Source organism: Toxotes jaculatrix, chromosome 3, assembly GCF_017976425.1.
Source record: "Toxotes jaculatrix isolate fToxJac2 chromosome 3, fToxJac2.pri, whole genome shotgun sequence".
In the NCBI taxonomy this organism is placed as follows: Eukaryota; Metazoa; Chordata; class Actinopteri; family Toxotidae; genus Toxotes; species Toxotes jaculatrix.
In genome coordinates, this window is record NC_054396.1 from 24,999,047 (window position 1) to 25,025,312 (window position 26,266).

Consider the following 26,266-nt stretch of genomic DNA (forward strand, 5'->3'; position numbering starts at 1 on the left):
TGTGAATGTTTTGCCGCAGGAAGGCCTGGATGGGAGTTGGAGGCCATCTTCAGTCTCACCCTCACCAATATACTGACATTTTAACCAATAGCAGGACTCCAGTATTTATCATGGTATATTTGTATGGAACATACAGTAAGTAACCATCTGGTTATTCATGCCATTGTATTCATAATTCGTATGCAGTGATGTGAGCAAATGAACTGCATGGGACATAAATTAAGCGGCCGCCAGCGGTTTCAAATGATATAACAGTGTGAAGTCTCAAATAGAGTGTCCCCTGCCTGCAGTGTGCCCGTAAAACTCCTCCCAGTAGGAGGTATAGTGGACTGGCTGTAAGTCAATGACTTTTAAAAGCAGATTCCTCGGCTTTGGCGCCCAGCACCCAGCCTGATACGCCTATGCCTAAAAATGGCCCTGGCAGCATGTCTCACCTTGGAGATCTTTGGGATCTTGGTGGGGTCAATGGTCCTGCTGTTCTTTGTCATGGGCACAGTGTTCCAGGTCTCGTCTCTCTGCACGCGCTGATCTCTCTGATCTCTCGGATCTATGAAGACACGTCCACAAACAAACAGGGAAAATACGGGTTTAATACGAGTTCAGGAAATACAATGGTGTCCAACAACTGTGAAAGTGTCCAACAGAGCGACATTTCTGGCTGTGTCTGTAGCATGCTGCTATACATGATGAAATATTATAGGTCAGCTAACAGATGGGAGGGGGTAGGGGGGCTTCCTGTCTGCTGTTGGGCACAATAGCGTCTCTGCAGGCTATAGGGACAGGAAGTCTGCCTGTATGCTTGCAGGCTTCCTGAGACACTATAGCTGTGCCGATGTGATTCTAAGCCTTAAAGAGGATTTAGACTGCAGGCCTGACCTGGCCGTCTCTTGCTGTCCTTGGAGAGCAGCTGCTGGTGCACTTTTCTCTGCTCTTCCTGCTCTTCAATCTTAGCCTCCTTGTGGATCTGCTCGATGGTTTTCGGACCCTGGTCGGCTCTTCTGGACACCCAGTTGTGCTGAAAGAAAGACGGGAACCACCGTGACTTCATTCCATTGACAGCCCAGAGAATTCAGGAGTACGTGTACATCACAGCTTACACAGAAAAAGTTGTCAATCACACAGGAAAATCCTAATGTCAGGTGACGTACTGATGAATTAACCAATGATCATAACTGACAGAGACATCAGTTAACAAGGTTATCCCTTTCAACCTGCATTACATCGCATCATTTGTCATTAATATTTGTGTCATTCCACGATGTGGAACACAGGGCGTTTGTTTTTAAACAAAGTAGATCCTTGCACTGCCTAAGTAGCCTCGCTCATTTTAATTTCAAATCTGACAGGAGCGCAGCACAGTAGGGACTGAATCTGCGTTCCCAGCATCTTGTAGGAGACAGCAGCATCGATTGAAAAGGCTTGTGTTAGGTGGAAATCACAGCTTAATCAATGCACATCTCTCTCTATTGGAAAAGAATAACATGACACTTGTTAAGTAATTTGCTCCCCATCTGTTCCTATGTCCATACGTTCTTTCATTTTTTTTCTGTCAGTGTTGTGACACCAGAAAATATTAACAGCTCCTCAATTAATAAGTAGCTGTGCCCACAACTGAGTGAACATAAGCGTTAGCTGGGTCTGGCTACCTTGTAGTAGCTCTGGCCATCACATCTACGAGTGGGAGAGACTGTAAAATCACTATACATTTATCTGAGTTTTCTGTTTGCTGATGAGATATTATCTCAACTGATCACAACTCAATACTGATCACAGCCTCGCAAGCGATCAGTATTGTTTTTATATATCTGCATCTGTGCCAAAGACCAGTTCAAAGCGTGAGTCAGGGCTGGGCGACTCTGGCCATTTCAGCCGAACCCTGATCTGACCTCACGCCCACGCTAGTACAGGTGCATTCATCTGTGTCTGATAATTCCTGTTTTACAGCCACTTGCAAAACAACACTTTGTAATGGTAAAACTGTACTGTCTGCATAACAAGGAGTCACATTTTACTGTGTTGTGTTGCATCTTATCGCATTACACCACACTGTTTCAAAATATAGTCCAATAATATATGGTAGAATGGCAGTTTAAAGTGTTTTAGGTACAGCGAATTGTTGCTTTTCACACCGACATGTTTCTGTCTGACTATTTTGACTGTTTTTTTTCCACTACTGTTGCTTTTTAATCTGCATACTGATGATTCATACAGTATTACCGATGTCAGATGTGCTCTGAATGCATGTGTTATCAGCAGTGAGAGATGATGAGCACCTCAGTCTTCAAGTATATACAGATAAACAGTATGTGCTTGAGTTTTTCCACATTGGTCTTTCTGAAAAGGCCTTGAAATTCAGTAACTGCAGCGGCAGTAGTAGTATCCGTTTAACAGAACGTGACCAGAATATCTAATGTCATGTTCCAGGAGGTCAGAGAGATCAGTGAAATAAACCTATACATCGTGAACCCGAGTTACCGAAGAATTTGGAGTTTGGACTCTCTACAGTTGTGCAGATGAAAAGGAATATCACAACCGCACACTCACCAATCTCAGGTCTACAACATCCTGTAACATGAACCGTATCCGAGACGACGTCTTCCTCTCCTTGACGATTTTTTCCATCTGATTGAAATACTGATCCATTCGAGGCTAGTGAGAAAAAGAAAGAGAGAGAGAGAGAGAGAGAGAGAGAGAGAGAGAGAGAGAGAGAGAGAGAGAGAGAGAGAGAGAGAAGGAGATAGTTAATTTGAGACACGAAGGTTATATTCTCTATGTCTCTATTCAATCTTCCGCACAGCAGGTTTCAGAGGTTGCCACATTATTTCACTAAGTCAACCAATTGTTCATTTTATTACCTGGAGCAGGAGCTGCCCTGACTGCCCAAGATTAAATTGGAACATTTTGGGAGACAGCATCAGAAAATTTGTAATAGCCCAAAAAGTACAGATTTAATTTGCTGTAATGCATTAAACGGTCCATGTTCAGGACATCACCACATTAAACAGGATGAAACTCATCTGAAGGACAAAATGGATGATTTATGATCACATTCTGTAAGATTGAATGCACAGAAACTGGACTTAAATGCTGGTAAAGAGTGCAAATATCTTTCAGAATCAAACAAAAAGGGAAATAAAACAGAATTAAAAAGTTGTGATGAGTTCACATCAGTTTCCCTGGTCAGAGGGATCAAACCAAACATCACAATATAGCAGAGAGAGAGAGAGCAGAAAGAGCCTCGGGTTGGTTATGTCTCTGCAAGCATCTCCCGACTCTGGCTGTGTCCAGCTGGGAGTCGCTGATGTCTGCAGGACAGCCAGTCAGACAGAACAAAGCAGAGTGGGACACTGTGGGGATATTCCTGTTTCCTCATAACCTACATAAACAATTTCTCCTCTGGCTCTGGAAGTAAATGTAGCCCAGATGGTGTGGGATCGAATCCCAGCAGAACTCCTCTTTTATGTCTTAGAAAACTGTGTTGCTGTAGATCAGAACCACCTCCTGAACCCCTTAATTTACCACATAAACCAGTGCGGAGGAATTCATCTTGGGGGTATGTTAGCGGAGACACATTAACATTAACTGCCCTTTGGCTGTACTTTCAAAGTACTGGTGACAGAATGTTCATCTCCTAACGTCATCCCTGCAAACAACGCAATTACTCAATATCTAGAACACACAGAGATCACAGAGGTCTGATCTCTGCATTCTTTTATCAACTGTGTAGCTCCTTCCACAAAGTGGAACCAGCATATTTCTTTAGGCACAAACCCAGAGTGTGAGTCTGGGTACTAACGAGTCCAGCTCACCTTGGCCTTCTCAAAATCGAGGTCCTTGCCGATGGTGGTGAGCAGTCTGCACAGACACTCCAAAGACTCCTCGTCGTGGTTCTTCAGCAGCTTGACCACACAGTCATGCATGATGGCCTCCGTTAACATCTTGAGCTTGAACAGTTCGCCGATGAACTTGATGTTGCCGATGGAACGTCGCCGGGCCTTATCCTTGGCTTCCTCCAGCTCTTCCTGAAGACGCTCACGCTCCGTCGCCTGACGGGACCAAGGAAACATACAATAATAATACTTGCCCTGAAAGTTATTCAGAAAACCTGTTTGCCAAAACTGAGACAGACTTAGGATGTCTGGGTAAAGCATTAAATCTGGTGTAACACGTACCGATGCAGCAGAGTCCAGCTCCTTCTGCTTCCTCTCAAACACCACATCGTCCACCTTGTCTTTCTCAAACTCCTTCTGACAGCGGTTTAGCAGCAGCTTACGAAAGTTCACTGTGGTGTTGGGTTTGTCTGTCATGGGCACTTTGAGCTGTACGTGGGCAGAGGAAATAGTGGATATAGTATGAGGCAACTGCTGAACTAAATCTTTAAAAATGTGGAGTTTTCTACTGGTTGCACTGTACTTTCTTTTAATTATAAATTAACACATTGCCTGCATGCATCATTTTTATCTTAATACCTAATATATGTAAGGTTAGGGTTATCAGCTGATTGCAGACAAAGTCTTGTTAACAGTGTATATAATTGGAATTCAGAGATTTTTATTGTGTAAACATATTCATACACTTCTCCCATAAAGGTCCTCTAACGTCATCCCTCCAGTGATTTAAACCATTAGCCTTATTAGCCTTACAAACACAAGCCTCTCTTATCTCAAGGTCTACACACCTCATCCATTGTGATCGACACAGTGACCCACTTACCGTGGCGAGGCAGCGGCACATGTTTCCATAGGCCACAGAGAAGCTGGGCTCATCGATGGCCTTCTCAAAGACCAGGTCGATGACGCCTTTGAGCCTCTCCTCCGTGTCGATGGTCAGGTCTGTCACCTGCTTCATCAGCTGGTTGAACTTCTGAGGCGTCAGTTTGTTCAGGATGCTTCGGACCTTCCTGAAGAGCTCCTGAGGGGAATTGGTCATAAAAGGTAGTTAATCACTGAGGCCGTCAACCACAATAATCAATCACACGACATGAAAAACTGACTCAGCTGTAAGGATACTATTGTTGGTACTTTTTAATCAAGGCATTATTTCCCATGACAAGCTTGAAAGGAAATTATGCCATTTGAAGACATTTCATTCTGTTGTGTCATTGTGTTGTAAGTCATTTATTGAGTAATAACCATACACTCATTTTGCCTTTCCAACAATCACAGAATAAAACCAAACAGCTGACTCTGTTAGAATTTTCAGTCAAGTGGATTTTATGGATCGCTAATTGCCAAAATTAGCTGGTACATGCAGCTAATTATTTATTACATTCACCCAATCCTTTGTGTAGTTCTTGCATGTCTTCACACGTCTGTTTATAATCGGCCCTACCTGTGTTTTCTGCATCTCAGGATCCTCTGCAAGGCTTTCCCTCTTCATGCCCGGTTTCCAGGCATTCTCTGATTTTTTCAGCTGAACATCGTCATTCACGGACACGTTCATGATGATCTTCCTGGCTGGAGGCCGCCGTGCCCCAATGTTCATAAGCTGCAATGAAAGAAAAAAAAAAGTATGCCAACATTCCTGATTACTACGTAACGACCTACCTACCTTGTCTAGAAGAAGCACTTCACTCTCATATGTTGCTACACTCGAGTGGGTTAAAGTAACGGTTCAACATTTTGGGAAATTCTCTTATACGCCACCATGCTGAAAGCTGCATGAGAACACTGATACTGTCTCGTGTCTGTGCAGTAACCATGAAGCTAAAATCAGAAGCCAGTTAGCTTAGCTTAGCACAAAGACAAAGAAAACAAGGGTAAGCAGTCAGCCTGGCTCGATCCAACGCTGAAAAAGGTCTGACTTCCAGCTCCTGCTTCCATTCTTTGTGCCCAGCCTTCTTCTTACTCTAGCCTTATACAGACATGAGTGGTATCAATCTTCCCATCTAACTAAGCCTAGTTTCCAAAATGTTTAACTATTTCTTTAATTCCAGCTCCTTTAAAGTATCTCAGAAACGCTCACAGCAAACCTCAGGGTTTTTCTGTGTTGAATTAACCATTAGCTGAAACCAGGTTCCTCAGATGGTATCAGATCACTGACCTCAAACACAATTTTACTAATCACTGAGGAAAAGTGTAAAGAATGTGTTTGTACAATTAACCCCCCCACTTAAAAGCAGCATGTTACCTATTTTGGACAGGGAGTTGAGAGAAACAAGGTGGAAAATGGAGGTGTGTGAGTGTGCATGTGAGAGAGAGCTTGTGTGTGATTTTATGAATGATTGTGGCAGGTTGGGAGCGAGAGTGTGAGAGTGTGAGTGTGTGTGTGTGTGTGTGTGTGTGTGTGCGCCTGTGTGACTCACAGCAGCGCCTCGTCCTCCGGTCATCTGCCTGCCAAAATCCGCGAAGGCAGGTGTGAAATCAGGTCCTCTGGAAATCACCCTGGAATCCACCACTCGAGATGGCAGCTTGTTTTGGTTCATCTGTACGACACGTAACATACACAATGCATCATCATCATCATCACCACACACACACACTTACACACTCAGGATGATCTGAACAGCAGGGGGAGCAGTGATCCCTTAATAATACTGGCAACAGGGCAAAAGGAGTCAGCCTGGTGTGTGTGTCTGTGTGTGTGTGCATGCAAGTGTGTGTGCGCACATTTCTAACCCAGTGGTCCCTTAAAGGTGACCCCTTGTAAATGACAGTCGTACCACATTACCAGGTTTTGGTTTATATATTTTTACTGCGCTGGTAATAAATTATTCTCGTTGGGTTCAGCGAGAAAAGTCAGAACCAGATGTGGAAAGGGAAGGAAGGAAGAAAGGAGCACAGGAGAGAGAGAGAGACAGTTGTGGGGGAGGAGAAAAGAACAAATCCAGCTCTTTGTCTTTCAGCTGTCCTTGACTTCCTCTTTTCCAGTGAGATTTCACTGTCTCCCACAGAGAATTTGAGACTATGGAACTGTACCAATCAACTGTTAGCCGGTCTGGTTGTTCTTTTAGGAGAGGTGGGGGGAGGGGCAAGCACTCTTCACACTGCCAAGTGTGACATAATAGCAATGTGATTTTAATCAAAACAGCATTTCAGCGGGCCATATGCTCCACCCATACATATGTGGGGATCAGAGGAATGAACCAAACTCTCTGTGGTGTATCTTTGATCCACAATCTAACACAGCCTGTTGCTATAAGCCAATAACGAAGAACAATGTTTCATAAGGAGGTTTGTTCAAAATTCATTATTCATAAATTGAATAAAAAAGCCTAATCGCTTAGCTTTACAGCCTCTGAAAGTTAATGCCCATGACAACTTTCCAGAGCCTGAAGTCAATCACTGCGCAGTTCTTTTGTCTAACAGTCTATGAATCTGTGAGTTTGCACTGCAGTCCGTAACTTACCTTGTCCAGCACCACATCGCTGATCGGTGGGAGCCCTTCAGGCTTCTGTATGCAGGCAGGCATGAACTGGAATCCCAGCAGGAAGTCCCTGTCATACTGACGCTTCCCACTGGGCTCGGCCAGGTCTGGACCACCAAGCACGGTTTAAGAGGGAAGGAAAGAGAAACAGAGTTAATACAGCAGCTTAAGGACACTGGCAACTCCAAAAGGCAGAAACAGGTATGCTCAAAAGCACCGTGATTCTACTGATAAAACTTGTGATTTATTTTTTATTTTTTTTAACAGTCAGGTTTTCAAACATCTGTCTAAAGAACAATGTCTGTCTTAACCTTCCATGTCCTGTGGAGCTCCTGTAGAGTTCTCCTTGTCTCCGGGGGTGGCTCCACTGTCGCTGCTCTCCGTCTCCGAGGTGTGTCCCGCCCCGTTCCTCATGGGCTCCATCTCGGCCTCACCATTTTCCTCTGGGGCGGCGGGCTTTCGGTCAGCCTCAGGGCTGCTGACAGGAGCGGGAGCAGGGGTCGAAGTGAAGACTGAGGGAAGGGGCACAGGGCTGCTGCTCAGTGGAGCTGACTGCAGGGCCTGGTCTCCAGCAGGTTGATCCACTGACCTCGACTCGTCCTGTAAAGAGGCAAATTTCAAGTTTCAGATCCCCTGTATTTGTTGGCAAGCCTTATGTCCTGCTTTATTATCATTCAGCAAGATAATTAATACCTAACAGCTAAATGGTTACTGTCATGTAGCTCTTTCTGTGTGTACAAAAGAGCTGTCTTGGTAGTTATTTGATAGTCCATCACATTTGAAAACTACTAGCATCACAATTTATCTAAATTACACTGGCTATAATTATCAGTTATGAGGCTCTAAGGGATAATCTGCAGAGTGGGTGAAATGGATGAACACATAAAGAGAGTGTAAAATACAGGAAAGGAAACTGACGGATGAATGAATAATAGTTGTGAAGGCAGGGGACTCAGGGGTAGCTGGTGCGGTGGGGGTAGGGGAGAGGTCAGAATGGGTCAAGTAGAGCTGCAATTTTTTTGTAGGTGTAAGGGGTGAGACACAAAAGATAGAGAAGGGGAAAAAGAAATAGGAGCCCAATAGACTTGTTCAAGTGGAAGGCAATGAATTTGCTCTTCTAAAAAAAATGGTTGCCAGATGTCAGAAAATAGTGTCCATCACGATTTCCTTAAGCCCAAAGTGACGCTGTCATATTTGACATATAAAAGCAACAAATGCTCACACTGGAGAAGCTGAAACCAAAGGATTAATCAACTGTCAAAAGATTTTTTTAATTAATTTTCTTTCAAACTGCAAATTAATTAATTGGGCTTGCAGTTCAGCTGTACCGTACTAGAGCTTACTCGATGCAGCTCTGGTAATGCTATACAGCCTCATGGTGCTTGTTCAGGGTAGACTAAAAGAAAAGCCTTTTAACAGGCTGTAACACCAGTATTTGGTGGGGTGAAAATTCTCCCACAGCCACAAGCCCAGAAGAAAACAATAAAAGGAAAGGAAACGAGAAGGGGAAAGAGCTGATTTTACGTACAGTGGGCCGGGTGAGCAATGAAGATGATGGATAACTCCTTGCTGTCGTTCTCGGACGATAACAACACCCCAAAGCCGTTTATGTTCGCTTCCCCAACCACACATGTGGAAACATTTTCCACTTGAACTATTGCCCACATTGTGCCTTTCCTCTTCTCTCTCAACCTCTCTGTCTCGCTCCTTTGATACTCGGTAGTTATTTTAAAGGCTTAAAGGCTTGTACCACAATGAGATGCCAACCATTTGAAAAAAGGCGACAAAATCTCATAAAATTATTGAAAAGTAGGTTAATTTCACAGGATATAATCTTCTTTGTGTGTAAACAGACTTCTGTCAAGAGACTATAAACACACACAAGGTGTTGAAGGTGAGATGATCTATACTTTAAAGCCTCTATGTAGTGTTTTCTTTCCACCCCCTCATCCCGCATTAAAAGGAGATGGCGCATCTATTCTCACCTCTTCCTCCTTTTGAGGTGTGTCTCCAGCAGAGATCCCTTCATTTGGTTTCCTCCAGGTCTTTGGTATAGCAGAAGCCGTCTGATTTACTGCGGGGCAACACAAACGCAGGAATGTGCAATCAGCCACAGTCAGTCAGTACAAGAGAAAAACCTCAGTGGATTTAAAAGTGAAATCTGTGTTCAAAAAAGCAGTGACGTCAAGAAAAATCAGCCTGTCTGAGCAAATCTTACAACTGTTTTACACTTACAACAGCCCTGGCAAACAACATGAGTGGTTATGGCTGTCAAGAGGATGAAATCCAGAAAAATACATAATTATAGATGTCCACATTGTTCTAATGTGTTAAACCTCACTCATCTCTGACCAAACTCAAACAAACAAATGTTATTTGCAAATGCTACTTGACAGAGCAGAAAAAGAGGGATAAGTTTTCCTCTAGTGTGAATCATCAGTTTTTTTTTTCCAGGATTTCTTCAATGATACAAGGCTGGTATGACTGGACATAGAGGCTTTACCCATTTAAAAGTCCACTGATATAGATCTTAAAAAAAAAAAAACACACACACACACACACAATTCCTGCTTGTAGTGGAAATTTCTTACTTATGGGCCCTGATCTTACTATAACTGATAGCTGGAATAAGTGACATTTCTCATGACATCGACAACAAACAGGTGAAAGCTGCATGACTCATTCTGTAGAGAGATCAATTAGCAGACACTGGTAACTTTCAGCTCAACCTGTCTGTCTGGTATTTCTCTGCAGCATACTCTGAGCTACCTGACAAACTACTATGACATGTGGTGACCCCAAGTACTTTCAGCCACTCACTTTGTTGATCATTTTACAAACCAAACAAATGCTCAGAAAATACTCCCATTTGTTAACCATTGTTTGGATCTGAACATAGCCTGTGTTTGTTTCTGACAAATAAAAATGTGAAAATAATCTTTTTTCTTTTTTCTGGATGGGTGGACTTCATTCGATCAGACTGTGCCTTTTCGGGGAATCAACCGTATCAGAACGGCGTTTTCTGAAAGATTATCTACAGTGAGTGCTGTATGGGTGTTCATAAAAACGCCCTAGTGCATCACAAGACCACTTCATTTTTGGTATTAAGGGATTATGCAATAAAAAAGTACCAAAAAACTCACTCCAAAGAGTACTTACTCCTCTACTGAAGGTTAAAACTTGTTAGCTATTGAAACAAATTATTGATAAATTTTACAGCTGCTGAAGTGCAACGGACATAGTACCTGTAGTGGGACTCTTCCTGATGAGCGCTGGATGCTGGGACTCTGTCTTGCTGTCAGTAATGCCACCATGTGCCTCTGTCCCAACTCTGGGGACGGGGTCTTTAGTGTCTAAGGACTTGCTCGGTTCGTCGGCCTCTGTCGTGGCCTGCACTAGAGGCGGAAGTCCAGGGGGGAGCATAACTGGCAAAGCTGGGGCAGGGCTTGAGGTCAGGGTGACTGGCACCACAGCCACAGGTGCCATAGGGGCGAGCGCAGCAGCGATGGGAACCTCTGGCCTCACGTCGGAAGGCAAAGTTTCAGAGGGGGAGGCCTCTCTGTAAGCAGGGGCAGGGGTCTGGGGCTGGAGTGCAGCAGGAGGTACAAGAGAAGGCTCGTGAGCCGTGGTGTCTAGCTCAGTACCGGACTCTGCAAGGCCGTTCAAAGCCTTTGGGGCTGGTGCAGGCGAGCCAGCCAGAGTTCTTGGGGCATCTGAAAGAGGCTTGTCTGTGTTGGGAGTCTGAGATGGCGCCAAAGAGGGTTTCTGCTCCGCGATGGTGGATGAGAGAGAAGAGGCTGGAGCAGTGGACTCCCTGGCAGAGGGACGCTCACTGGTGTTGGCTGCTGTCAGTGGGAGAGTGACGGGGGTGGTCAGTGAGGCGTTGGAGGGAAGCTCTTGTTCAATAGCAGAAGTGGGCTCAGTTACAGGTGCGTTGGCCTCCAGTCTCTCCACAGGGGCTTCAGGCAGCACAAGCCCAGGTGAGGAAGACTTCTGGACAACTGGCTCCAGTTTTGGCGTATCATCTGGAAGGAGGAAGAGCACAGATGAACACGTGTCATTCGAATTCAATCAGAAAAAGGTAATATTTGTGTCATGTACTGTACTTAAAGGTTCTTTAAAATGTGCAAAGCTGTTGCATATAAACCAATTAACCTTTTCTTGATGTTATAACTGCACAATTATTTGAAATTAAACTGTTAAAAAAAGAAAAAGAAAGAAACTTTAGGTCACACATTGAGATCTAGACCAACTAAAAGTTCATGACTGTAACATGACTGTAAATTTTCAAACATCTGCATTGAGGTTAGAAGTTTAAAACTGCAGCCTGAGGCTTACAAATAAATTTGTACACAGAGATACGGTTTCCAAAACTTATTCCAGGAAGTGCTAGTAAAATGTTCCAGCTACGTACTGGACAAGCAGGGAGGCCTGCTGACACTACACTCTGATTTGTAAGCGAAACGAAAGTGAAAGCTTTCAGTGTGCAGCCTCTTAAGGGAAAAACAAAAGCGAAACATACAAAGTGTTTGTAGATCATTGTTTGAGCAAAAGATGATTTGGTGGGGCGGTTACTGGGGTTGCTGCTCCACGAGGGGGAGCAATAAAACTAAAGAGGACATTTCTTGCATGGGTGACACATGTGGCAATGACACAGCAGTAAAACAAGCCACTATTTAGTTTAACTTCCTTTAGGGTCTGATGCTACATTTCTACAATTTAAACATAAAACTATGGTTAAAATCGCCTTGGTCAGATGTTTAAGGGTGGCACCCTTTCTTGTTAGGAGCTGATGATTAAAAAAAAATGGCGAGGGTATTGGGGCAGACCTGGCCCTGGTTTGGTGTCTGACGCCCCCGTGGTCAGTGGCTGTGGTGGCTGCGGTGGCTGTTGGGGCTGCGGTGGCTGTTGGGACTGTTGGGGAGGTTGGGGCTGGGGAGGCTGTGGGGGATCCAACGTGTAGCCTCCAGGATGGGCCTGCTGTGGCTGAGGAGGCTGAGGCTGAGGCTGAGGCTGAGGCTGAGACTGAGGCTGCGACTGCTGCTGCTGCTGCTGCTGCTGCTGCTCTGGAGTCTGGCTGCTGCTCAGCTGCTGCTGCGATTTGAGGTAGAAAATGTGAGGATAATGAGGGTGCGGCCATAAAAACTAGCAACACAGAAAACCAGAAAGACGGGCACAGAGATGAAGGCAAGCGTGCATACAAACAAATAAACAAGCCCAAATGCCGGATTAAGCAGAAATAAGGAGTCCAATGGGGTATGGTTAGATTAAGAAGACGGTAATGGAGGACAAGACAGAGAATGAAGATAAATGGGGAAGAATGACAGGAGGAGGGGAGCGGCTCACAACGATGTGGATGAAAGGACCAAGAAAAGAGGGCAGATATATAAAGAAAGGAAATCAAAGGGGGCACAAAAAGACAGAAAAAGAGAGGAGAGACACTGTTAACATCCACAGAAGGACACAGGGAGGAAGAAGTCACAACGTCCCTCTTCAGAATCCAGGAAAGTTGTATAGTTTGGGCTCGGTTCATTTCATTTATTAACTGCCATTTATTAATTTCATTATTATTTGCCAGTGGCATAAGTACAGTGGCTTTGTGCTTCAATACCATGACCCAGTGCCCTGCAGTTTCCGTTCTATCCATCTGAGTTAGGGATGTAATACCAGTACCTGTGGCACTGTCCACAAAATGAAGTTAAAATCTTTGTTATAATAATCAGAACTGATGGGTCAGGGGACCTGAGTGGATTCTGTAGAAGGAGTCGGAGCATACAGACAGTGCATATGCAATCTGTAGTAAAAGATAGAGAGTGAACAGAAATGGAAGGAGGCGTAAGACTAAACAGCTGTTAACAAGACTGAAGTGGATTTGTTATACTGCTATGAGAAAATAAAGTGTAAAGTGTTTTTTTTATGAAGTCATGAGCCCACCTGTGTGTCTAATGCTGGTGAAAAAAAATTTGGTTATTATCAATTTCTATAAGTCTTTGTGACAATCCCACTGACTGCTGTCTTATAAATAAGAGGTTGAGAGTTTACTAAAGAACGTAAACTCTCAACCACATTTATAAAACTAGTAACAAAAATGCCAAATAGATTATGTAATGAAGTCCTGAGCAATAAACAACAAGCAGCCTTCATTCTGGACTCGTAGCCATCATGAATTTCTTATGAGAGCGCGACATGGCCGAATAAATTAGCACAGGCACAGGGGCTACGTCCTGTCTGTCCCACACATGGTGGAGAACAGAGAGGATTAGAGCAGAGAGCTCACACTGCTACCAAGCAACATGAGACGTCTCTCCTCTCCTCAGCTAAGGATCCATTCTAATCAGCTGCTCCTAATGCTACACTACCTCAACTGTAACTACTGTAGGTCGGAGATGTAGGCGTGAGAGAGCCTTACCTGCGGTGGGGTGGGGGTAGAGGAGGGGGGACCGACAGGAGGTGTTGAATTCCTGCTCCCTGAACCCCCTGCCATGATCTCCTCTGTGATATCCCGGCCACCCTGATTGGGGTCACGGATACGGATCTGGGAGGACAATGGCACAAAAAAACAGACCTCACTAAAGCGCCCAAGTCTTTGAACGACCTTTATTCAGCCACATGTTTGTGAGCATCTGTGCCATCAGCCGCATTACACACTGCTACGGAGTGATGGGGATGCACAGAACAACCAGAACCAGGTCTAATTTAGGAATAAAAATCTCTTGTGTGATACAAGAGAGCGTCCTGAAGTGACCGTCATAAACAAACTCAACTCAAACAAAACAAAAAGTCACTGGTCACTGGTCAAATACTCAAAACAAAAACAAACAGTTGGTGTGTTACCTCAAGCAAAATGAAAGCAGCACATCTGGCTGCAAATTCACTGAGTAATTCAACCCCCAGCAGTGATGTCATGTGACTGGTTTTCAGTTGTTCATTTCCACTTAATTTTTAAAGAGTTATACTAGTGTAGTGTCAGTGCACTTCTGGTTTTGAGGAACATTTTAGTTATTTCTTCCCCCACCTTCTTTTCTCATGGCTGTTGACTTACACTGATTATTCTGTGCTAACGGAAAGAAAACAGGTCACTGGTTTTTCCACCAGAGATCACAGACACAGCAGAGTATAATTTCTTCTCAGTGTGTTCATTCTGTAAGCAGAGCAGAATACCTGCACATGCTTTTATAGGGTTTGTATATTTATCAAACAATATAATTTCATGCAGCTTTTTAAACTATACATACAGAAATTGTACATATGAGAAGTCACATTGAAATTTCAACTTCATGAAATGACTGGTCATATTCATATTAGTACTAGCAGACTAGATTTTATTATGTATAGATTATATAATAATTACACACTCAAAGGGTGAATTTAAAAGTTAAATGAAATTGTTATCTTATAAAATGAATAAAATGAGTAAAATACTTTTTTTTTTAAAACATTTGATGCAAAACATCAGCTTTCAGGTGAGATCGTTTTGTCAACAAAGATTAACATTTTTATTGTCTCTATTATTTTACAGGCTTCCATGAAAGAAAAAGTTTCAAAACTTTAAAAGACTGAAAAAAATGATCAAAGTGCCTCATATCAATTGTTGCCTATAGGAACAACAAATATGAAGAACTACTAAGATACTCACTGTTTTTTTCTCACGCTTGGCTGGTGGAGGTTGCTGTGGTGTAGGCACTATGATGGGGGGTGAGGGGGGGTACACAGTCTGTCCTGGGTAGTAGGGTGGGCCAGCTGTGGGAACGGGAGCAGGGACAGAGGGTGAGACAGGTGGGTGGTACCTGAGGGGATCTGAATGAATTTGCAAGAAAAGAAAAACAAAACAGAAGAAAACACATTTTAGTACAACACTGTTAGGCCTCCTGCTCTGAGGGCACACAAGGCTGACAGGTAGTGTGTATTTGTGCTACTGTGTGGTGAAAATTTAAGCTTTACGTGTGATGTGGGAATAGTGCTGGATGTGTATCTGTGCTGGATTAATGACTCACGATATGGGGCAGGGTACTCCCCTGGCCCTGGACCAGGATAGAAGGTGCCAGACCCTGGGGGCTGTACAGAATACTGCTGAGGAGGTCCCACATAGGGCGTACTGTGGCGATACTGCAAATAAGGAGGACACACAGAGACGTATTAACACATCATCATCAGGGTCAAGATAGACACTGTACAAATTTCAACTTTTGCAATCAGTAATGTGATTTTGTTGGACATTCAAATTTTATTTAAGAGATTCTAATGTGTGAGAATTTGGATATGCCCTTTTTAAATTATGCCTGGACCAGTGTTATGACCTGTATTTCTAGTAATCAGTCAAATCAAGTGCAACCGGAGGTTATTTTCACTGTAGCCATTCAGCAAACACACAAAATGATCACAGCTGCAGCAGAAAATGAGGAACTGAAATAGTTTTGCGTGATTTCCACATAAGACAACGGCTTATGATGTTTAGAACCTGTGTTTTTTTTTTTATGATGAATTTTACAAAAATCCTCTTACAAATCAAATGTGCAGGCAAAGCTATAGCTGCAGGTAAGGCATGGACAGGTGTGTAACTTTCTGGAGTCACCTGTGGGATGTAGTACTGCGCAGCCTGTGGGGAAGGGAAAGGCATAGGTGCCATGGTCATCATGATTGGCTGATTAGTGGGGTAGACAGCAGCTGTGGGAGTCTGGGAGCCAGGCCGTATGGAGGGTGTGTTTGTCGGGATGGTGGGCCTCGCAGTCTGCATCTGAGTCCTCTGGAAAAACTGAGGGTACCATGTGAGAGAAACACAGAGAAACAACAAAAGACGTTAAGTACAATCCCAGAGACATTGGTCTCATTTCTGCATGCTGTCATGCTTTAACTAAAACACAAACATGTACAGTTTTTTTCAGACGTCTTCACCATTTGGCCTACACATTTCTCACAGAGAGACAGCCCTGGCTTTTATCAGCAGTTGAAAAAAAATGAGGCCCGGCACCACAAATTTGTCTGAACTCTCATCGTCGCAGTATTCAGACCATCACATCTCAGCCACACAGAGGGATGAATTGCTCAATGATTTTCAGGCACATGCACACACCTTTAAATGACTTGTTATGCTTATATAGAGAACTCATAATCTCCATTAATTACTTCAGTAAACCTCTCTGAAACTTGGATTTTATATTGTAATTGCACTATTGTCATGTACACACAACTCTAACTACACAAAAGCCTTAAAAGCATGACTAAGTAATCCATAAATAAATAATAAAAGCCATGGTACTTAATTGTAATCAATAATCTACTTTGTGGACTGTCTCAATACTTCATTCTTTTTTTTTTTTTAAATCACAGACTGCTGTACAAGACAATGACCCTGATGAAGGAGTACATTAAAAATGATTGAAATGGTGGATCATTTAGGTTTGCAAAGTTTTTACTACATGAAAGGAATCTGACTGCAGAACTTCTCTGCTGTTGCCAAGGGACCTCTGTGGCATCTTGACCTGTTTTTTTCTTTTTCGTTTTTTTTTCTTTAAAAGCGCCTTGGCAACAAAAGAGCGAAGAAACCAGGGTATAGTTACATGCACAAAAGTGAATTTTTCTACTTTTATTTAGTTTCTGTTTTGTGGTTCACCTCTCACTGCTTCCCCTTTCCTTTGAAATTCTGTTAATTAAGTGTGAATTTTCACGTTCATTTTCATTAGTGAGTATAATATTGGTGGACCTTCATTGTTAACTCTAGTATGGATTAGAGTTGTGACCAGTTATTTACGAGACATATCCTTTAACTCGTGAAACCTAATGCCACTCGCTACCACGGCAAACAGACGTGAATCAAGATCCACTAAAATCTGACACCTATCCACACTCTGACACCGACAGTTTAATGCAGCTTGCCTAAGGGTCATTGGGTTTTCATGTCTTCTGAATTCTGGATATTGATATTTAAGCATTTATAAAGAGAAACTCTGAGATGTTTGCTAATACATTTTTCCTACAGTTTGATAAGCTACAGAGGACTCAAGAGCCCTTTTGTAAATAAGCAGCACCAGACTCCACAGCTGTATAAAATAAAAGCTCTTGGTCTGCTGAATGCCTTTCAATCCCTCTTTTTGTGCCTGAGCAGCTCAGCCAACCTTTCAGTTGTACTAAAAGTGTGACACATGGCATGGCTGTTTTCATCAGGCAGCAATATGGCCTTTTCTTGTGTATCACAGAGCACTGAAAATGTAGAAAATATGCTGTAGTGCCTGCAGCTGCAAGGACTTCAATACAACACATGTCTCAACTGGTCAAAAGTTTAATGTTTGACAGGCTTTGTGTTTGGACAGCACATAAAATTTAATTCAGAAGTCTGTGTGTGCCTGGTCTGAAGAAAGACCACTACCAACAGCTGCGAACGACTTCCAAACAATTTGGGTTCAGGTTGGGAATACCCGACCACAGTCACACTGTGCTCCAGTGAAGGGGAGCAGAATAAACAATGCTGTAAAACCATCTAAAAAATACCCTGGAGGGAAATCAACTTTAACATAATAAATCAGGTTCAATGGCTTTATTGAAATAGCCCTGTGGAAATCTGGGAAACGATCAGGAAACTGTTCATTACCAGCTACCTGAAGACGGTCTCAGTTAAAAAAAAAAATTGCTGGTATAGCAAGAAATATGAATCAACAGACAAAACAACTTTTTAGCACTGTCAACAAAAATGTGCTTGGTAACTGAGGCTTAAAAAAAAAAAAATCACTGAAACAAGACGTGTATTCTCAAACAACAGTGAAACCACACATAAGTCCAACGGGCATCTATAAAATAACAAACAAGTATTTCCAACATGTACCAGACACTTTATCGTACGGACATAAAAAGAAATGAAAAAAAAAAACAAACACTTATGTTAGGGAATAATATACTCTATCTCTTTCATTCCGCATGCTGTTAATCAAACTATGCAAGCTCATCAAAGATGGGTGATGAATGGAGCAAAAATTACAAAATTATGAACTGAAAAGTCCAGTAATGATCCTCTACAGGACAAAAGACAGGACATAGGGATAAAATGATGATCGAGGACCTCTCTACTGAGCATACACTGTTGTGACAATGAGGGGGATGTACAGGGTTAGAAGTTAGGAGGGACGGGATCATTTACGGATGATCCTCATCATGCCATGCAGGTCTGAAAGACTTTTGACACAGAGGTAAATGTTACCTGAATGGGCCTGAATCCTCCCTTGAGTATTGAAAGCAGGAGAGAGAGAAAAGCCAATGGGAGACTGAAGCCCGAATACAAAAACAAGCAACATTCACCCACACACGAAGGCACTATCCAATTATTTCCAACTACCTGACACAGTGACTGATCCCGAGCAACTGAGATCGGAAAAAATAACTCACACAATATAAAAGAAACTCAGAGTGAGGGCTGGTTTACCGTTGAGTGGGTAGCAGAGCGGAAAAAGCTGAAAAATCAGAGTCAAAAAGTCACTCAGCATTGGACCATGTGGCCATGGGCCACCCTAACATGCACGTGCACACACACATACATGTGCACATTAGCCTCTCTCACCCAAACACACACTTTAAGTTGTGTTTCTTCTCTCAAATTGTGCTGCCAGAGCCTAGGTGCCAGTCTACCTCTTGTTTTGCCAAACTGGCGATCCCCAGCCCCGACGGGGGGACCCGGCTGTCACCTGTGGTGCTGACTTAGCAACAAACGTGATGTTGAGCGGGCTGCGGGCCAATGTGAGTTACAGGCATCCTTCTTTCTTATGAAGCTGAGAGTTGTCACCTCACTGCCCTGGTAGTCTGGTACTCTGGCTTGTCCAATATTTTACGGCAAAGAAAATTACAGCGTTTGGTGAGAACCTTTTGCCTCCTTTGTCTTCCTGTGGGTTGATGCATTTACTGAACAGCAGAGAAATAACACACAGTGAACTCAAAGACTGATGCGCTTGCCAGAGTGACCCAATAATCCCTGTCACTTGAAACAAACTATGTCATCGTCATACCTGGTACACAATAAACAAAGTGCTAACAAAAATGTATACAAAGGTTTTAATATAGCCTGATATTTCCACTATCCAGGGCCAACAAAGAGGACAGACACACTCACGGGTAAAATTCAGATTAATAGAGTGATTTGACCTTTTGGTTCACACGCACACGCACACACACACACACACACACACACACACACACACACACACACACACACACAAACACGCACACAAAAGCTGCCTAAGAAATCCAAATAAGTCAGTTACACTGATAAGTGTGGGAATAAAAATCTAATAATGATGACAGTTGTTTGAGGAGAGACTTACATTTTGTTGGAATGAATTAATTTTCTGATCTCGATGCACCCGTTTACTGTGCATTGAGTATGTTTCAGGGAGACAATGACTGTTTTCTCCACTGGCATAAAAGGCCACTGTTCAGCTACATCTGCTTTCCGACTCTACTTCCGTGGTGGCACAAGAGATCCCAGAGCCAGTTTGTGACAGCCAGAGCATGTACTTGTGTGCGTGTGTATGTGTGTGTACACTCACCAATGCCAGCAAACACACCCGACACACTTTGACACCATACTATTAATAGTCTGTTAAAAATTTGTCCACACAGAAGCATCCAGAAGGTGAGGATGTTAGACAACAACGTACACAGGCCACATCTTGGGGACCAGGGGTGTGGATAACACATCAATCTCAAGAGAGGGCAGCTGTATGAATCATTACAGCATGAACCAACAAACACAAAGATAACAGGAAGTCACATCGACTGAATGTCAGAACCCTGACATGTCCAAGACTCTTTGTACCCACAAGGTGATACACAAACAAGATCATAAATACTGCACTACCAGACATGAACACATTAACATGCCCCTCATAATCTAATGACACTGATTCAGAAAGTGTCAGCTGTCTAACAGGGTTCAGAGAGTAATTTACACAAATGTAAGGCATGGACACAGATAAACACTGGAACCAGTCCACACAGTGGTTTCCGCTTGGTGTTCCACCAAGATACTATCACTTATAACTTTGTCTTCTTATACTGAACGACCAGCCCCTGATTAAAGAAGTTTTCAATAAGCAACGAGAAATAATCAGCATCCTAAGACTAATTCTTACAGCCATTTGTGTGGATTTAAAATTTGGCTTATAGTTGAGGTTGTGAAGAAATGCAGACCATAAAGCTCCCACACAAACAACAAAAACACAGCCAATTTAATTGCAGTACTTTGGTGTAATTACTGCAAACAAATGAAACAATGGTCTCATGACGGTGCGTCACAGCAAAAAGTTGGACAGATTTAGCTCTGTATGCACAGAACTAACAATGTGCCTATTTCTATTTTCAGTTGTAAAACAATTCTTCAAAAATACCCAGGAAGATCAGGGTATGTTGTCTCTTCTTTGCTTTAATGAGGAAAAAAAAAAATCACATTAACTTTGGCTGGTGAGGAGAGCAGGAACTGATATTTGTGTGTCTTCAGTGTGTCCAGCACCAATGGGACAAGTCAGGCCTTAGTGATGGTTATTCAGCTTATTGAGAGTGTTGAATCGTGTCAAGATGCAGTCGCAAGACAGCTCCCAGACCAGTGGATTCAGACATATTCTCAATCTGAATTCAAACCATCCAGGAAAATAAACACAATCATTCTGTTTTTGGTTTATAAATACAGACTGACTAGTTCCTATACTCAGGTATAGAATATACTGTGTTGATCAGCTTGTGCCCAGCTGTATGTGTGTGTGTGTCAATTTGTGAGACAACATGACTTAAGGACAAGGTTCTCTCATGTGAAAAAGCCTCATAGTCCCTCAGAAAATCATGTAATCATGTAAAGAAGGCTGGGAGAATAATAACCATTATAGTTATTTGTTCCACTTAGAGCCCAGGCCCAGGACACATGCAGGCTTCATTACATTCGAACCTGATAAAAAGAATTTAATGCCACCTCATTCTTTCCTTGGAACAAACCAAGATCAATCTCGCCATAAAATTAAACATGAATAGAGCAAAATCGCGCTGTTCAGGAAACAGCTCTGTGCACCTGGCCAGAATTCTTGATTAAATGGCAGCAATTTCAGAAAAACCCAAGGTAATTAAAACCTCTTTAAATGTATCCACGATACTTGGAGGCTTTCAAATCTGAGATTTCCTTTAAGGAACAGCAGACGCCCCATGAACAGCCCTTTGCCAGCAGGTACCAGCAAACTGCTTTGATGAGGATGATGCAAGAGGGGGAGCGGGAGGGGCGTTCAGCAGGGGTAAATTACCTGATGGTGGGTTGGTCGAGGGCCCGTAGCAAACTGGTGGGGGAGGGAGGAGAGGTCCAGCAAGGAGATTGAAGCAGTGATGGCAAAGCAGGGAGAAGAAAGAGCATAAGAGAGACACAGAGATAAGATGAGTGATGGAGGCAGATGCTTGAAAATACAGTACAAAACCACAGAGCAACAAAGCTTCAAAGACACATGGCACGTGATGCAGCACACGGACCCGAGTCAAAAGGGTGTATCTGCAAATAACAGGACAATGTAGATGTTATAAGTCCAAATTGTCTAAATAATTTCCAGCGTCCTGCGTGGCAAACCTTACCACTGTAACCACACAGCTTAAAACAAGACTTTCTCTGTGTGTAAATACAATTTGACTGAGGTCCAGTTAGTCTTGCTCACCTGATGGGGGCTGGGCAGGAGCCAGGCAAGTTTAATAAATAACGCTGCTGTAAGTGCGTGTATACAGAGAATGCTGGAAAAATAGATATAATATGCGGATACCTCTTTCTAAGCTTGTCCTGGTGGGAGATTTTTCACAAAAGGTGTTAACGTGTTACCTACATAAACTAAAATTTCACACAGAAAATGTTTAAACCAAGTAAGATAACAACACAGCAATCCACAACATCTTATGACAAAGAATAAATAAAAATTACTTCATAGAAAATACAATCCACTAGTCTAATAATGCAGTTCAACTTGTGTGTCTCCATAAGGATCTAATACAATACAAGCATCACAAAAGTCCCTGAAACACTGAACAAAGACTTGACTCTACAGAGAAACTGGCTAAACACCCCCCCCCCCCCCCCCCTTTATAGGATTGAGGCAAATATCGGCCACATGGTCTTTCATTTGATGTTTGAGGAAGGTCCTGACTCCTCATCAATCCCCCTATTAATTACTGCTCCGGCTGTCAGACAGTCAGAAGGTAATCTGGCAAAAATCTTCTTATCCATATCTTCTAGCCCATTACCCTGAAGACCAATCTGAACTCTTTCTTTCGCGGCCAAATCTTATCACTTTTTTCACTGTGATTAATTATGCATAGTTTTGACTGAATGCACAAGGCTTTTCAGATGGTTGTTAAATGAGGAAAGAGATGGATGGGTGAAAACTACACCAGTGTAGACTCATGTCATGTACGCCACCAGTGATACAGTGCTACCACCAACAACTAGCCTCTAAGGAGTCAGTGAAGGAGACTACACTAAATAAATACTAGGTTTAACTAAATCACTGCTGTGAGCAGCTTGGGATCAGTTTGAGCAGCTGTGTGTGGCTACTAAACACAAAAGCTCTCCATCCCTGACTCAATGAAACTCAGTGAAAACACAACGAAAACAGTCACAGTAAACCACAAACTTGGTTTGTTTGGTTTCTCCGAGGCAGGCGTGCTGCAAATCAAAGCCCAGGGGGACACTCACCGGGCGACTCTGTGGCTGTGCATTTATTGGCTGCGTCTGGGGAGAATACACTAGAGGGGCGGAGCCAGCATTTTGTCCAGGGTTGTATGGTGACTGTTAAAAGAAGAAATGGAAAGATGGACAGAGAAGGAGAGGGTTTGTAACACACTGACCAGGAGCCGTGCAGCCATCACACACTTGTCATTTTATTAAAACATTTTGCACTTTTAACGACTAACTGTAACACTCCTAAATAATACACCAGACATCACAATACTTGATTACTTTGGATGTTGCTGGGAGAAAATGTTTTCGATTGGGGTTTATGCACAGCGCAAAGAAAATTGGTACCCTCAAGGACTGCAAATCCCGTGTTCTTTTATTCTTCATCAAGTGCACAGTGGGACTAGGCAGAGGTGGATTTAAACTGATACTTACTCTTCCTCAAGCTGCTGCTGCTGGTATGTTTGCGATAATTTAAGTTTGTGCTGGTTGACGAGACTATTTATAGAACGCTGGTGAGAGACTAGAGCTGCTTTAGGATGAGGCAGTGGGCCATTAGGCTATAACAGTAAATGAGAACAACTAGATTCCTCGCAAGCATAGTCACATACTTCCAGAGAGGCTGAGTCACGGAGTCAACATGCTTCTAAAGGAGAGCAGCAAGGCGGTCACCCATGCCAGCATCACAGCAGCAGTGTCGCTCTCTTTATGATTAATGGCTACACCAAGAGTTACCTGTTTCACTGATATTTCTTAAGGGGTTTTCCCCCCCAGATATAAAGTGTAACCAGAGGATGTAATGCTGCCTGAACCAAAGAGGGGTGACATGTGAGTCAATCTTCCCACAGTGTTCAGTCCTGATTTATTTCTGTTCTGTTACCAGATGGTCCTCTGAATTTTGTTATTGCCCCATCCCATATCCATCACATACACATGAACACTACTGTGGCTACAGGCAGAGACAGAAGTCCCCTTTAAACCTTACCTAACACCTACCATGTCAAATCCTAATTATTTAATTAATCTTGTCTAAATCCAACCTAATCACATATCATGTGATCTTTACCCTGATGGGATCCAGGATATTACATCTACGTCAATATATCTCACTTTATACAGAGCTTCAACCCAAAGAATGTAGGTCCTACTATGAGAAGCAATGTTTAAAAATTTTACACTAATAATGTGTAAACCACTGTCGTCTGAATTTATGTTGAACAAATGAACATACATCATGAGCTCATGGTGAAATATATATGGCATATGACATGGCTCTCAGCTGATTCCTTCGGATTGTTTTATCAATCGCACTGACACAGTGTAGTATTCCTTCCATCCCATGGGAATCACACAGTGACACAACCCTTAGCAGCTGTTCAGAGTAGGCAACAAACCGGGAAATGTTCAGTGACAAATGGTTTGTGCTTGGGGAAAAGAACGGAATGACAACAGCCACGATCAATTTGAATATATATCTTCAAGGTGCTCTACTCTCCATATATGTGGTAATCCTGGGAAAGACTGACAACCTAAACCCTGTCCCTGCTTTAAATAATACAATCATTTTAATTTCATTAAAACAATACAGTCATGCACACACAGCTTACTGCTGCTGAGGAGAAATATTGAAACAGAGGACGACAAAAAAGGAAAATAATACGTGTCACAAGCTGATGTGAGAAAACACAAATAACACAGGTTAGGGGCGGGCATTATGGACGGAATTAAAGCATCATGCAATAATTACAACATTATTGAAAAATAAATTTGTTGCAATTTAAGCATTTCAAGTTATTACTATTATAAACAACTTATCATTCATTTAGACATTTAAACCCCAATATCCTTATGTAAAACCTTGCCCTGATGTGATTATATTGGGAAATGATAAATTACAGTTATGAACTGTTGCCCGGCCCTAACACAGGTCATAAAAAAGTAAGCAGACAAATGGACAGACCAAACATGAATACGCAGAGAGGATGACGGCGGACACAGTGACAAACTCACCCCTCCGCCTGCCTCCCAGCCCTTAGGGTAGCGATATGGGGAAGCTGTGGGTACTGATACCTGAGAGAGCGCTGGGGAGTGGGCATGACCGGGTGGGGTGCCCGCCAAGTTAGGGTGTCCCTTTGTGATGTCGTGAGCAGTGTAAGGAGGACCAGCATGCCTGGGTACCTGTATCACATAAACAGTCTCGTTAGACAGATACAAAATATGGAATATTACGTCAGACTGATGCACACCCACTGATGTAGAGGAGGAACAGCAGTGGCAGGATTCCACAGGTCATTAGTCCTCCCTCCTGCTGAGGAATGTAAATTAAGCGCTCAAGCTCCAGGATTAGCCCCTGTATGTGTGCAGAGGTGAAGACCTGAGCTGTGCATGGGTGTTGAAGCCTGCTGCTGTTGGCTGCAGAGTGGGCTCTGGCCTCTCCTGCAGCCTGCTGTGCCAAACCATGCTGTGCAACGATGTCTGGGCCTCATATGGCAAAACTGGGTCAAGTAATCACATTACATTCACATTCATCTGTGACAGACAGAGTCCACCTGATATAACTTAGTCATGCTAAACAATCCTCATCAATATCGGCTAATGGAGGGTTCAGGGTAGGCACGAGCCAAGAGAACAGTATGAGGCAAAGATGAGGTTTGACTCAGCTCGTAGCCTGTGGTGTGGCAGGATGGGCTTTGGCTGCTGCAGCTGTGGGCTGGCAGTACTGCAGGTGCTGCGAGTTGCTGCAGCAGGCCTGACACACCAGGGAATGAGACAGGATACTGCAGGAAGAAAGCAGGAGGCAGACACTGAAACTGCCTGGAAAGCTCAGAAACCCACCTCTTCTCTACAGGGCGTCCCCCGCCCCTCACAGAACGTGGCCATTAGAGCTTTAAAGACAGCTACCAACAATAACATTTAAAAACATCTCCAAATGTACATTATATTCAAATCCACCTGGTACTACAGGCAATATACTGTACAGCTTCTATAGCACCAATCCGATCTGCATTTCTCCATCTTCTCTGCGTGGCCCACTTCCCTCAGATGACCTGGGATAAAGCAACTAATCTAGCTGCTGTTGCCAGGGGAGGAGCCTGCTCTGCTTCAGGCAAGTGACTGATTCTGAGGACATACAGAATGATGGGATGGGGGAGGGGAGGCAAGCGGCTATATAGAGGCTGTACATGAGGGGAAGGAAAAAAAAAACAGAAAGTGTGCAAACCCAGCATC

General features: G+C 43.2%; 1 protein-coding gene across 9 annotated transcripts in view; it reads right to left on the reverse strand.

The window, feature by feature from the left end:
- The window catches only part of eif4g3a (eukaryotic translation initiation factor 4 gamma, 3a), a 45,774-nt gene that overhangs the window by 9,202 nt on the left and 10,306 nt on the right, over positions 1-26,266 (reverse strand). The window contains exons 3-22 of one of the 9 annotated variants that reach the window (XM_041033523.1): positions 25,109-25,216; positions 23,057-23,149; positions 21,630-21,662; positions 15,938-16,117; positions 15,360-15,471; positions 15,002-15,162; positions 13,775-13,909; positions 12,195-12,459; positions 10,611-11,390; positions 9,351-9,439; positions 7,677-7,965; positions 7,348-7,472; positions 6,305-6,424; positions 5,332-5,487; positions 4,714-4,911; positions 4,173-4,319; positions 3,810-4,046; positions 2,545-2,649; positions 877-1,015; positions 435-547 (exon numbers count right to left, since the gene is read on the reverse strand). In XM_041033523.1, the coding sequence (XP_040889457.1) occupies positions 435-547; positions 877-1,015; positions 2,545-2,649; positions 3,810-4,046; positions 4,173-4,319; positions 4,714-4,911; positions 5,332-5,487; positions 6,305-6,424; positions 7,348-7,472; positions 7,677-7,965; positions 9,351-9,439; positions 10,611-11,390; positions 12,195-12,459; positions 13,775-13,909; positions 15,002-15,162; positions 15,360-15,471; positions 15,938-16,117; positions 21,630-21,662; positions 23,057-23,149; positions 25,109-25,216 (3,585 nt within the window). Of the gene's footprint in view, positions 1-434; positions 548-876; positions 1,016-2,544; positions 2,650-3,809; positions 4,047-4,172; positions 4,320-4,713; positions 4,912-5,331; positions 5,488-6,304; positions 6,425-7,347; positions 7,473-7,676; positions 7,966-9,350; positions 9,440-10,610; positions 11,391-12,194; positions 12,460-13,774; positions 13,910-15,001; positions 15,163-15,359; positions 15,472-15,937; positions 16,118-21,629; positions 21,663-23,056; positions 23,150-25,048; positions 25,217-26,266 lie in introns of all 9 variants that reach the window. The other 8 variants (XM_041033524.1, XM_041033522.1, XM_041033520.1 and 5 more) reach the window with 8 other exon arrangements.